We start from the raw sequence: 14885 nt of genomic DNA, 5'->3' as shown, positions 1-14885 counted from the left end.
ACCTTCTAAAATATAAAGCTTTTAAGAAGTTAGCTAACGCCGCCGCCGGATCACCATCCCTATGTCGAGCTTTCTGCGACAAAAATTACATAAATAAAAGTTTGTCTAAGTTAAAATCAATACACTAAGTCATACCATCCCTTAACTTTGTAACAATAATTTGAAGCCAATAATGTCACTTTATCATTATAATAGGTTATATTGATATACTTCTATTGTTAAAAGTCAATAATACAGGACACATATTCATGTGACAATTACTGATCCTTCCATTGACTCACATATGTTTATGCACAGTGATGAGATACTCCGTCCAGTTCAATTTTATCTGATGTAAGCTAAATAAATTTTTGCTCATATGAACTAAATATTTATATTTTTGTTACTTTTGTAAAAGTAACCATATTAACTCTGATGTTTACCTTGACTTCTTCCACGCCTTCTCTTTTCCTTTTGTTCACTCAATCTTTGTAGTGGCAAATCCAGTAAATCTAAATTATAAACCTGTTTTGCCAACATACGAGTCAGTGTTTCCATAGTTTTCTGAAAAAATGAATATCAAATAATGAAATTACAATAGGTGAATTCTTTCTATTATTTGATTCCTTATTCCAAGTGACCCAATAAAAATATTTATCAATTGCATTATGGTAAATCAGCTGTTTGATTAGGTTTTGATCCTAATTTTGCAGATTTCATTGCCAAAAGTCACATGTAAATAGTATATGCATGTTAAATTGACACTGTATGTCATCTGAATATTGCAGTTAAAAATTCAGGCTACCCATTTTCATGATAAACATAACTATGACCCTTGTATTGTAAATGACACCATATCACTTTAGGGAGGTGTGTGGTAGAAGCCTAATTCCATACTATGTATTTTTTTCTAGGCAAAATGATAATTAGAAAAATTTACAAATATGTACAAATATTTCATTTTTTGTCTAAAACTGCTTGGTATCTCAATATGTATATCTATACTGTATATATTTGATTTACACTCTACTTAAGACTACAAATTATCAGATGACTTATTATGGCTGTTTCAAACAGATGAAGATATGTCAACCCTTTGAAAGCATTCAGTATCACTAACAGTTTCTGTTAAGGATTTTGTTGGATCTTAAGATTCTGGTGTTGTTCTTTCTTTGTACAACTTTCTTAATCTGCTTAAAATTGTGAGAGTCCTTAACTGTTTTTTTAAACTTTCAATTTTTAATAATCTTTCTGTGCAAAATTCGCCTGATGTTTGTCAATTATCTGATTTCAACCAAAGTAATGTTTTAAATGTTATGCATTTTTCTTTAAGAATAGATTATTTATAATGTTGTAAGAAAAAAGGCACTGCACCAAGTTAGGCCTTTTGAAAGGCAAAATTAAAGAACAATTCCCTTTTTTTTCAACAGTAGTGAAACAATAATAATATCCATACCGCCCATTCTGTTATTAGTTCAGGCCATGAAGTCAGTGATGACAGGACCTCTAAGAACTTATCCCACAATTCTACACTAATAAAAACATTCAGGTTTGCCTTGATCCAGGTTACTATTAAAGTCTGTAATAAAAAATCAGTACTATTTTTACAACTGCTGTTTTTGTTCATTCAATATCTATTACATGCATAAACAAAATTGTTTGACCCCTCGGCCAGCATTAACTTAATCTTGTCATAATGCTGAGGCAAAATCAAATTTATCTTGGTGTTTTGACTGTTCAAAAGAAAAACTCAAAATCCTTCTCAACAGTCTTTCACCGTTAGTAAAACAAATATAAAGTACACTACATGCTAAACTGAGACTACGTCACCTAAATATGTCAATATGTTATCAAAATCCGAAAAAAGGATGATTTAAGTCAGCCTTTAAATAGGTTGATTGTATTTTGTGAGGAACTTTTTAATGTTAAACCCATATCTCAAAAAAAAAAACACGTGTTTAGCATTCATTGGCATAATGGATGCAACACTAGCCATTTAGTATCTTAATAGGATACATTAAAAGAATATATCTTTAGGCGATCCTGTGATGCAAATTTTAGCCAAATTTAAATTCATGATGTCTTTTAGGTTTAATAATATACTGTAAATGTTGGAAACATTTTAGAGGGGGTCATTTTTTGCTAATTTAGCAATCACATAAAACGTGCAAAATATTCCATTGACAAACAGTTTGCATTAAGGACACATTTATCAATCAATGCATGAAAAGTTAATGCATTGAAATAGCAATAAAATGCTCCGCTTGGCGCAGCTTGATACGACCGCAGAGGTCAAACCCTGAACAGTTGGGGCAAGTATGGACACAACATTCAAGCTTGATACAGCACTGAATTTGGATTGTGATTAAATATTTGACACAGCATAGGTTTCTGACACAGAATGAATGTGGTCTAAGAACTTAAAAAATTTTAATTTACCTCTTCAAACCATATCATTATTATTTGCTTTTATATATAAATCAGAAATAACCAATTTAAAATGGAAAATTTTAAAGAAAAAAAAAAGGAAAAAAAAATCCCCCCCCCCAAAAATTTTTTTTGAACCCCCTTATGATTCATCACCCCAAAACTCAATCCCAGCCTTCCCTTTGTGTTATGGTACCTTGAAGTACAATTTCAGAGAGATCCATACACTTGAACACAAGTTATTGTCTGGAAACTAGAAAAATGCTTGTTTTTTGGCCCCTTTTTGGCCCCAAATTCCTAAATGTTTAGGGCAATTACCCCCAAACTCAAACCCAGCTTTCCCTTTGTGATATGGAACCTTGTAGTACAATTTCATAAAGATCCATACACTTACACATAAGTTATTGTCCTGAAACTAGAAAAATGCTTGTTTTTTGCCCCTAATTCCTAAAATTTTGAGGCAATTACCCCCAAAATCAATCCCAGCCTTCCCTTTGAGGTATGGTACCTTGCAGTACAATTTCAGAGAGATCCATACACTTGAACACAAGTTATTGTCTGGAAACTAGAAAAATGCTTATTTTTGGCCCCTTTTTCCTAAACGTTTTGGGCAATTACCCCCAAACTCGATTCCAGCTTTCCCTTTGTGAAATGGAACCTTGTAGTACAATTTCAGAAAGATCCATACACTTACACACAAGTTATTGTCATGAAACTAAAAAAATGCTTGTTTTTTGCCCCTTTTTGGGCCCCTAATTCCTAAAATTTTAAGGCAATTACCCCCAAAATCAATCCCAGCATTCCCTTTGTGATATGGAACCATGTGGTACAATGTCAGAGAGATCCATACACTAACACACAAGTTATGTCTGGAAGTTACAAAAATGCTTATTTATGGCCCCTTTTTGGCCCCTAATTCCTTAACTGTTGCAACCATAACCCCCAAAATCAATCCCAACCTTCCTTTTGTGGTATTGAACCTTATGGTAAAATTTCATAGAGATCCATTCACTTAAACTAAAGTTAGAGTGCGAAAACCAATGACGCCAACGCCAACGCCAACGTCATACCAATATACGACAAAAATTTGGCGGTCGTATAAAAATAATAATCACTAGAATATCCATTTATGGTAAACAGGTGTGAATCATAAGTAAACATATTCACAAATTTCAAAGCTCAACCAAATTTACAAAACAATTCTATCGATGAACATGTGTTAAAATTACATTCATTACAGGCTATACAGAAGTTCAGAAATATATGACATGCCTGGGCTGATATAGGAGTCTTGGAATAATATTGGGATTGGTAATAAACATGTGTAATAATCTGTATAAAACATTACCTGAAATATTGCTTGTGCTAGTTTTCCTCCTAGTGACTTTTCCTTTTCATTAGGCACTGTGGTTTCAAGCACCCCAGATGTAATAGACAGAAGAACTTGCAACATCTGTTCCCTAAAAAGACAAAATTTTACACTTTTCATAATGCATAAAATATTTGACAACTATGAATTTCTTCGTTATGTTTGGAAGAATACCACTGAATAAGAAGGCAGACTGTCCTGCAGGCATGAAATCAGGGATTATAGACTTGGACAGAGGTAAGCACAGGCAGTGTTTTTGATAGAAAACAAACAATACAATCACTTTAGAGAAAACATCCTTACTGGAAAGCACTAAAATCAGATATACATTAGTGATTGGGGTTCAATTGACTCTTTTGAAAATAAATGTGGATTGTGTCCACATGTGGACACAGATGATGCCACCGCTTGCATATCATATAGTTATAAAGGGACATAACTGAAGAACGGTAAAAGTGATGCTACCCAAATTTGAACTTGATCTGAGTTTTGTGGTAATAAGCATTGTGTGTAAGTCTCATAACATTTGGTTGAGGCTAACTTAAGTGGAGAACAGAAACTAAAAATTCAGCAATTTTTCTATTTGTAAACACGCATAACTCTAGAACGGTTGTGTATAAGTTTTATAACATTTGGTTGAGACAAACTAAAATTAGAGAATGGAAACGAAAAATTCAGCAATTTTTATGTTTATAAAGGGACATAACTCAAGAATGGTAAAAGTGACCCCACCAAATTTCGTATTTTATCTATATTATGTAGTAATAAACATTGTGTATAAGTTTCATAACATTTGGTTGAGGCAAACTAAAGTTAGAGAACGGAAACCAAAAAATTGTACATTATCTTAGTTTTGAGGTAATGAATATTGTGTATAGGTTTCATAATGTTTGGTTGGGGCAAACTTAAGTTACAGAATGGAAACTAAAAATTTTGCAATCTTTCGATTTTTAAAGGGGCATAACTCAATAATGGTTAAAGTGACACTACCCAAATTCAACTTGATCTGTGTTTTATCAGTGGAAGTCAAAATTAAACATTGCATTGTATGAAGCATTGATTGTAGTTGATTCAACAATAATCATGGACAAAGGAAGATAACTCCAATTTTAAAAATTACTTGATATTTAGAAGAAAATAAAAAAATTGCAATTTTTCCATTTATAAAGGGGCATAACTCTAGAACGGTTAAAGTGACGCCACCAAAATTCAAACTTGATCTGTGTTTTGTGGTAATAAGCATTGTGTATAAGTTTCATAACATTTGGTTGAGGCATACTTGTTTAAGAGAACAGAAACTAAAAATTTTGCAATTTTTCCATTTATAAAGGGGCATAACTCTAGAACGGTTAAAGTGATGCCACCAAAATTCAAACTTGATCTGTGTTTTGTGGTAATAAGCATTGTGTATAAGTTTCATAACATTTGGTTGATACAAACTCAAGTTAGAGAATGGAAACCAATTTTGGGACGCAAGGACGGACGTACGTATGTCCGTACAGACAGACAAGGGTAAAACTTAATGCCCCCAACGCCACGGCGGGGGCATAAAAATGTAATGTGATTGCTTCTTAAATTTGGAGGTGTAATGGGTATGACAAACTAGATACCCTAAGGATAATTCAGTTAAAGATTGAAGGTATTTTGCCCAGTAGTTTCAGAGGAGAAATTTCTTGAAATAGTTTACGACGACGACGAGACGACAGCCGAACGATGGACACCAAGTGATGGCATAAGCTCACATGGCCCTTTGGGCCAGGTGAGCTAAAAAGTGACATTCTACCTTCATTTCCACCTCCCCTCCTCCTTTTCAAGTAACAGTGGCAGTCATGTTTGGTTGAGGGCATTAATCATAATTCCCAAAGGGAATATAAATGTATCTTTCTTCAATCAATTGATAGTGATCACTGTCCAGAACATAATCAATTAAACCTTTATTACATTAACAACTAACATAACAGTTATGAAAGATGTTGAATAAAATTGAGAATTGAAATGGGGAATGTGTCAAAGAGACAACAACCAGACAGAAGAGCAGAAAACAGCTGAAGGCCACCAACACAGCAAGAAAATTCTGCACTCGGTGGCAGGCTTCAGCTGGCCCTTAAACAAAAATGTATACTAGTTCAGTGAAAATGGATGTCACACTAAACACCAAAACATATAAATGAACTAAAATTGCAAAACATACAAGACTAACAAAGGCCAGTGGCTCCTGACTTAGAACAGGCGCAAAAATTAAACATGTTTTGATCTCAACCCTCCCCCTATACCTCTAGCCAATGTAGAATAAACAAACACACAGCAATACCCACAGAAAAACTCAGTTTTAAAAAAGTCAGAGTCTGATGTCGGCATATGTAACAAAAGAAACAAAGCAAAATGACAAAGATACATAAATTAACAAAGGAATAATAGCAGTTACTGACATGCCAGCTTCAGACTTCAATTGAACTGATTGAAAGATTATGTCTTCATTATATGAAAATCAAGCACAATCCCTCCCATTCTGAATAACATATAGATTAAGTATTTACCAGGTTCTCTGTTCCATCTTAACATTCATCACAAGGAATCTATAAATATTAAGCACCTTTTTGCAGAGATCAACCTGTCAAGAAAAAATGACTTATTCATGCATTGTAAAATTTTCTGAATAAAACAAAACCATACAGTAAAATTGATGTACATCTTCAAAGATATATGTATGCACTCTTTAGAAAAGTTTTATATAGTTAAGTCTGAAATCTGAAATATTGACTTAACAATCATAATATCATAAATCTTTTGTTATATTTGCTTCTTCAAACTGTTGTACAACACAATATTCTATTTGCATGCACATTTGTCTTAAAACGATATAATCTAATAACTGTCCTGTGCTTTCTACACACTTTGTAAATAGATTGAATTTGTATAATATTGGATGTATAAATTTAGCCAATTGATAGCATGCTACGTTAAAGCATATTTACCTGTTCTACCAACATTTCTGAATCTTCTGTTTGTAGAAGGAAGACATTAGAAGCATTAGTTATAAAGATCTGTAATACTTTCTGTACACCAGCTTGTATATCACAGTGAGTATGATCCTCTGCCAAATCATCTATTGCACCAAGATAGGAAGGATTACGTATACACACACCAGTTTTGTCTAATCGCTCTGATGATGATGGCATGATTCTTCCAGAGTTCATTAACGTTGATTCCTATCATTAATTATTAAAACGATATACATTAGTTGAAAGCAAAATAAAAGACAGGTGTAAAATAAAATCACAGCAGTGCATCTTTATTCTGAAAATTAGAAAAAATTAAAAAAAATCTCACCCATATAAATTTTAATAATTAATGTTTTTAAGACTTGTAATTAATCTTTTTTTTCCAGATTTCACTCTGCTGCCTTTAAGAAGTCAATATTAAATAAAATGATTAAAGGTATCATCTATATTACAGGAAAACATTTTTTCAACACTTAAAGAAGCTAAATTAACATCATTAAAATATGGTCCTTTTGTAAAAGTCAATGAAATTCTACATGACGTTAATTTCATATTTAAAGAAATGAAGAGAATATACAGATGCTGTGATTTTCAAGCAAAAATAGCATGTCATAGTGATTGTATAAATATGCCTGTGTCATTAGTGTGGTACATTGTCCATGCATCCTTTGGCCCTATGATATGTAACAGTTATGTAGTATTAAGAGACAAATCATGCAACTTCATTTAACTCAAATCTGAATGATGCACTTCATCTGGCTCATGCCTAAAAACTATTCAAGTATTGGTAAAGGAAGGGGAAAAAAATAGAACTGTGAGTGAACTCATAGAGAATGACCATTTTTAGCCATGGTGGCCATCTTGGCTCGTGGGCTGGGTCATCGGACACATTTTTTAAACTAGATACCCCAATGATGGTTGTGGCCAAGTTTGATAACTTTGGTCCAGTAGTTTCAGAGGAGAAGATTTTTGTAAAAGTTGACGGACGCCAAGTGATGAGAAAAGCTCACTTGGTCCTTTTGGGCCAGGTGAGCTAAAAAGGATCAAAATTGAATATTTTCTCGAATTATCAATTCCAAAGACAACTTTTTAAGCATGATGTGGCGTTTCCATTTTAGATAGTTTTCACTGTATTATGTAATTGGAAAGAACAGATATAGTGTATAAATTTATGACACAAAATGCCAACATTAAAAAGACAAAATCAAAAGTGAAGGAAGATAATTTGAGAACATTGCTTTTCTTCAGCACAAAGTCACACCAAGGCCTTCAACCATTATAAAATATCACAGCAAGTTTAAGATGCCCTTTCCACTAGCTTGAACAGAATTAGCAATAGATGTGGATCATGTTACATCTATGCATTGATAAACAATATCAACCAATTACAGAGTGTCATATGTTTTAATGCATTACTTTGTATCAATGAAAATTACTCTAGTTACTTTATTTGACATATGCTACAAATTATATTTTCCACTGATTTTCTATGCATTTCAAGAAAGTTTTTACAACTGTTTTCACCTTAATGCAATGAATTATTATCTAAAATAAGAAAATAAAGCTAGTGTTTCTGTCTTTGAAAAAAAACAGACAATGTATCATGCTATCAACCTGTGACCTTTACCTTGAACTCCAACATTGATGTTTTTGCTTATTTTGTTATTATGATTTTGAGATGTTTTATCCTATAGTCTAACATTGTTTTCCCTTCCATGCTGTTTTTTAACCTAACAAAGGATTTGCAAACATGCACATTTCAGAACAGGAAGATAACATATAATCTGTAATTATAATCAACCACTTGATATCATCACAAAAAATTAAAGCAAGCAAACTCTAAAGCTCAGGAGTGGGTTTCACAAAAAAACTTACCACTAAGATTGATCGTAAGTCATGAACAAGTCAGTATACTTACGATCGACCTTAGTCTTAAGTTTTTTTGTGAAACAGACTCCTGCTTAGCAAAAGAATACAGCTGCTGTGTAGCCCTACAATAATATATAGCATTGAATACCTACATCTGATGAAGCATCCTCCTCTAAGATATCAGATAGAGTTGAAGGTATTTCTGCTGTTTCTCTATTATGACTTCCATGCTCCATATCACAAGGCTCTTGCATAAAAATTGGTTTACAATCAGCATGCTGTTTAACAGACAAAGTTGTTAGTATACAACATGCAGATGTCTATATCAAAGTTATCATGCATATACACATGAAATGTATTATCAGAACTATTTCTGTATATCAGCCACAATAAGTAATTTGCACATGCAATTTAAATATAGTGAAGAGAGATATAATTATTTATCCATATATTGCCAGTGTTACTAATGTCAAATCAGCTTATCTCCCATTTGTAGCACAGACAGTTCATATTTAAATAAGGGAAACCACCCAAAAATCTGATGAGATAAGAAATAGTTGGATAATAGTTTTTAAAAGAGAATTTTTCTATACTTTAAGAGGTAAGTTAGAAGAAAAGTTTAAATTTAAAAATTGATTTCCCTTGATTATAAACTAGCACTTGTATATCCTTGATATATGTTCTCTATACTTTATGATGTAAATATCCACATTCATAATTTAACCTGCCTGTATCTTAGTTCAAAAGTTTTTTTGTTTTTTTTTAAATCAGGCTAATCAACCAAGCATTATAAAAATAATAAGCCTACCTGGAACCAATCTTTGTACACACCAATTACAGTTTTTATTGCTTTTGCCTGTTTGAATGTAAACAACAATGCCTGAAAAGATAAGATGTTATATTTATATGGATATTTTTTTTCTCAAATTTATATTGCAAGGCTTTTGTTTATCTAGAAATAAACCAATAAGAACAAGAGTACACACGCTGAAATGTCTCGCCTTCTTTACTAATCATTGATATTATGTTGATAGTCCTAAATATAAAGCTTTCTTACAACTGTCACATAAACTTAACATTAACCAAGAAAACTAAACATTGACCAATGAACCATGAAAATGAGGTCAAGGTCAGATGAACCATGCCAGGCAGGCATGTACAGGTAACAATTCTTCCATACAACAAATATAGTTGACCTATTGCTTATAGTTTAAGAAAAACAGACCAAAACACAAAAACTTAACACTGAGCAATGAACTGTGAAAATGAGGTCAAGGTCAAATAAAAACTGCGCGACTGACTTAAGATCATAAAATATTTCCATACACCAAATATAGTTGACCTATTGCATATAGTATTAGAAAAAAAGACCAAAACTCAAAATCTTAACTTTGACCACTGAACTATGAAAATGAGGTCAAGGTCAAATGACACCTGCCAGCTAGACATGTACACCTTACAATCATTCCATACACCAAATATAGTTGACCTGTTGATTAAAGTGTAAGAAAAACAGACCAAAACACAAAAACTTAACATAAACAATGAACCATGAAAATGAGGTCAAGGTCAAATAAAACCTGCCAGATTGACATGTACATCATTAAATATTTCCATACACCAAATATAGTTGACCTACTGCATACAGTATTAGGAAAACAGACCAAAACACAAAAACTTAACATTGAGCAATGAACCTTGAAAATGAGGTCAAGGTCAAATAAAACATGCCAGACAGACATGAACATCGTACAATATTTCCATACACCAAATACAGTTGTCCTATTGCAAACAGTATTAGAAAAACAGACCAAAACACAAAAACTAAACTATGACCACTGAACCATGAAAATGAGGTCAAGGTCAGATGACACCTGCCAGTTGGACATGTACCCCTTACTATCATTACATACACCAAATATAGTAGACCTATTGCTTATAGTATCTCAGATATGGACTTGACCACGAAAACTTAACCTTGTTCACTGATCCATGAAATGAGGTCGAGGTCAAGTGAAAACTATCTGACGGGCATGAGGACCTTGCAAGGTACGCACATACCAAATATAGTTATCCTGTTACTTATAATAAGAGAGAATTTAAATTTCCAAAAAATCTGAACTTTTTTTCAAGTAGTCACTGAACCATGAAAATGAGGTCAAGGACATTGGACATGTGACTGACGGAAACTTCGTAACATGAGGCATCTATATACAAAGTATGAAGCATCCAGGTCTTCCACCTTCTAAAATATAAAGCTTTTAAGAAGTTAGCTAACGCCGCCGTAGCCGCCGCCACCGGATCACTATCCCTATGTCGAGCTTTCTGCGACAAAAATTCTAATATAATAATACAAAAGCTGTCAATATGAGTAGAGCAAATCAGGTTTTTATTACATTTGTAAGTGTCATTGATAAAGCAACGAAGGGTCGTAATTCTTGAACAACAAAAATTTGCAACCATCAACACCAAACTTGATCTGAATTTTGTCTTCAATAACAACAAATATTTAAAAAGCATTGGTTGAACAATTCTCAACTTGATGTACAGAAACAACTTAAAATGCCATTTTCTAAATCAATCAAGGACCATAAATCCTGAACGGCAAAAGTAAAAATACACAATATCTTACTTGACCTCAATCAAATCAGTAAAAACAAAATCTTGTAATTTTCAAGGTATTGGTTGAACAGTTCTCCAGCTACTGCACAAAAACGACATAAAGTGCCAGTTTCCAATCAATCAAGGACAATAACTCCTGAATGACAAAAGTTATAATCCTTAGTATTGATCCGTAATACCATCTTAAAATTTTAAAAGCATTAGTTGAACAGTTCTCAAGTGATTGGATGAAAACAACATAAAGTACTTTAACCAAATCAATCAAGGACCATATCTCCTGAATGAAAATGACAATCCTCAATGTCAACCTTGACTTGACCTCAAGTCAGTGCAAACATATTAAAATGTGAAAAGCATTGGATTGTACAGTTTATAAGTAATTACCCAGAAATAACTGGAGCTGCTCAAAGGACGTCTGCCCGTCCACCATACCATCCCAAATCAAAAACCCCATTACTGTTTGAAAACCCAGTAAATAGTAGGAGCTAGCAAGAAGCAAAACTCAGAATTGTTTTTTAAAGAGACACGCAACTGATCAAATACAATTATTACTTTACAATAATTTCATCAACCAACTTTATCAAATACTATGAAATAATACAAAATTGTCTAAAGTATTCATAAAGTTAATCAATAAAGAACACCCATTAGGATGGGAAAAAAAACATGTGTTACTAATATGATAATTTAACACAATAACTTTATCTTTAAAAAATATGATATAATATTGGAAATACTTGCTTGTCTGAAAGATTCATGTATAACATTGACATTTTCTCTAGTTGAAAATAAGACACTTCTAACAATATCATTTTCATTTTCAAATTCTTCATAACAAAGGCTTGAGTTGGTAGAATCATGTTCGGAGCCGTGAGATGTTGTTGACAAGGTACTTGTATTGCTGCCTGGCATTCTCTCTGCTGTATTATTCCTAAACTCAACTTGTTCTTTCGATGGATCAACATCTGTGGAATCTGTTGTTTCCTGTTCAGGTTCCCTAAAAATATCCAATAGCCTAAAATATGATGCTGGTTATTTATTTTAGTTCACAGGTTTACTGTTCAAGAACAATGTGATTGCACCCATTGCAAATAAAAATAAATGGAGAATGTACATGGGACACAGATGATGCCCCATCTTGCATATATCGTTATAAAGGGACACAACTCGAGAACGGTAAAAGGGACGTCACCCAAATTTGAACTTGATCTGTATTTTGTGGTAATAAGCATTGTGTATAAGTTTCATAACATTTGGTCGAGGCAAACTAAAATAAGAGAATGGAAAACAATTTTGGGATGTACGCACAGACAGATGGACAGACAAGGGTAACACTTTATGCCCCCTCTGGTGATGGCAGGGCATAAAAAACATCCAAATAACCTGACAATTAACTTTTTCAGCAAAAAAATTCTTTGTTTGATGTTGCCTACCCATGCCTTGTAGGGTTGGGTAGATAGGTAGAGATTTTATTTTTTTGGACTAACAACATAACTTACATGTTTTAGACAAGAAAACGACATAAGAGCAGGAAAAAATCTTTAAAAAAAAACATGTGAACCTATTTGTGTCATAGGTAGGTGCTTCGGTTAGGCTGCTTTTTAGGTGGGTAGGTAGGCAACAACAAACAATCTATATTTTATTGTTGGTCTAAAGAGTTTTCTTTAACAAATGACAACAAATAGAATTTCCTGGATTTGAATTCTTAGATGTTATTTCCGATATTACTGCTGTAAGTATGTAATACCTTGTTTCATCTTCTTGTTTTCTGTTTATCATGAAATGTGCCAACCATTTAATATAAGAATATCTACATTCTGCCACATTATTGGGCAAGTCCTTACTCTTCATATCTTCCATCTTCCTGACACTTGGTAAATCTATAATTCATATATAAGATACAAAAAAATAAGACAATGCTTTATATACATGATAACTCTACAATCTTATATTGTCATTAAACATTCAATCAAATCAAATACAGTAGATTATCACTTTCAGTGTGAATAACATTACTTTTTTTTAATAAATAAAACATTACACGAAAACCAACTACTGTAAATTCATTAATATTCATGTGTATAGGTAACAACCCAATTTACATATTTGAAGAAGTACACATTATCTAAATGTTTGTATGTAGACTTTTGCAAAACCACGAAATCTAATATCCACGAAAAATAAATTAATCCACAGTATGCCATTGTTCTTTCTGTGGAATGGGGTATGAGTGGTCAAGATAGCTGAACAAATTATGTGACTGCATGTTAATATGCAATTTTACCTCCTCTCAACAACAGTTATGACAAAAAATTAATATACATGTATATGTGCATGACATTTCAAGTATATAACTTTTTGACAAGCTCTTATAATTAAATTTTGGACGTATGATGTGTTCTGATTGGCTATAAGTTTTTTGTCTACCAGCTCATAGACATAATTTTGTCACGTGACCTTGATGTCACCAACTTTTTATTTTCATGATTTACTCCTTAGAAATGGAATTTAGAGTTAAATTATAAGGAAAGACTGTAATATTTTTTCTGTCTATTCGAAGTAACCTAGGAAAATGTGGTGCACATCTTTAAATATGTGCACTTTTTGAAGTTGTTTCTTCACAGACAGAAAAAATACTAGTCATTCCTTAAGTAATATGATATATTGTTCAGGACAATATTCCTTATATTAGTGCAATAAATCTATAAGATTGTTTCATTTACAACTGTTCCTCATCTCACTTCCTTTACAATATATTTGATTAATAATATTTACCTAGGTCTGGCCTGTAAACACTACTATTTTTATCAAAATCTGGTAACAACCATTTTAGGTAAGATGACTTAAACTTATAAAACAGAAAAACAAATCCGGTCTCTCTCATTCTGTCATTAAGCCATACAATTTTAGACACCTGAAACAATAGGCAGTAAAACATTATATTATAAATCAAACATTAAGAATAATTTCAATTAAATTTGTTGCATAATATTCATGTGATACTGATGTTTGCTCTACACATGGTCTGTTATGGTCCAATATTTAAGTCACTCCTGGTGTGTAACAAAAAGAGTAATTTTATTATAACTATATAATTACTTGCATGTTTTCTTCAGTAGTGTATACAATATACAAAAAGTTACCTTTTTTGAACATGTTAAATGTTAAGCTTTATTAAAGTAAATACGATTTTTCTTTCTTAGCATACCCTACCTACTCAAAAAGCATAAACTTCTTTTTAGTAAAAACCAAATTTTTGCTCTCAGTAATGAGATGTTATAGAAACTGAGAATATTTTCAAATCCATATCTATATGATCCTATATAATACATTTTTAAATTTTCTATAGCCTACCTCTGACACTAAGTAATATATGAGACAGTCAAAGAAATGTTTTGTAACATTATCTGGAAGTTTCTCTCCACTGCTGGGTAGAATTGGTGTAATTTCATCAGGCGATATCATCCCACCAAAACCTAATAATAATATTTAATCATTAAAAAATGCAACATGTCCCACAATATTTCAAAGTCTAGCTAAATGTTTATACAACTTAATTTCTTCAAACTGAAAAATAAATTTTTTAACTGTAAAAATATAAATGGAAAAGGCTTGTT

General features: G+C 32.4%; 1 protein-coding gene across 7 annotated transcripts in view; it reads right to left on the bottom strand.

The window, feature by feature from the left end:
• LOC127732674 (ral GTPase-activating protein subunit alpha-1-like) overlaps positions 1 to 14885 on the bottom strand; it is an 88198-nt gene that overhangs the window by 59096 nt on the left and 14217 nt on the right. For 6 of the 7 annotated variants that reach the window (XM_052241838.1, XM_052241839.1, XM_052241841.1 and 3 more), the window contains exons 7-17: positions 14623 to 14744; positions 14044 to 14182; positions 13016 to 13148; positions 12010 to 12265; positions 9455 to 9526; positions 8799 to 8924; positions 6751 to 6984; positions 6313 to 6386; positions 3755 to 3866; positions 1436 to 1558; positions 423 to 543 (exon numbers count right to left, since the gene is read on the bottom strand). In XM_052241838.1, the coding sequence (XP_052097798.1) occupies positions 423 to 543; positions 1436 to 1558; positions 3755 to 3866; positions 6313 to 6386; positions 6751 to 6984; positions 8799 to 8924; positions 9455 to 9526; positions 12010 to 12265; positions 13016 to 13148; positions 14044 to 14182; positions 14623 to 14744 (1512 nt within the window). The remainder of the gene's footprint in view (positions 1 to 422; positions 544 to 1435; positions 1559 to 3754; positions 3867 to 6312; positions 6387 to 6750; positions 6985 to 8798; positions 8925 to 9454; positions 9527 to 12009; positions 12266 to 13015; positions 13149 to 14043; positions 14183 to 14622; positions 14745 to 14885) is intronic. The other variant, XM_052241843.1, reaches the window with a different exon arrangement.

Source organism: Mytilus californianus, unplaced genomic scaffold (genome assembly GCF_021869535.1).
Source record: "Mytilus californianus isolate M0D057914Y unplaced genomic scaffold, xbMytCali1.0.p SCAF_26, whole genome shotgun sequence".
NCBI classification, from domain to species: Eukaryota; Metazoa; Mollusca; class Bivalvia; order Mytilida; family Mytilidae; genus Mytilus; species Mytilus californianus.
Note: the sequence above shows the minus strand (reverse complement) of the source record. Positions and strands in the feature narration are given on the sequence as shown.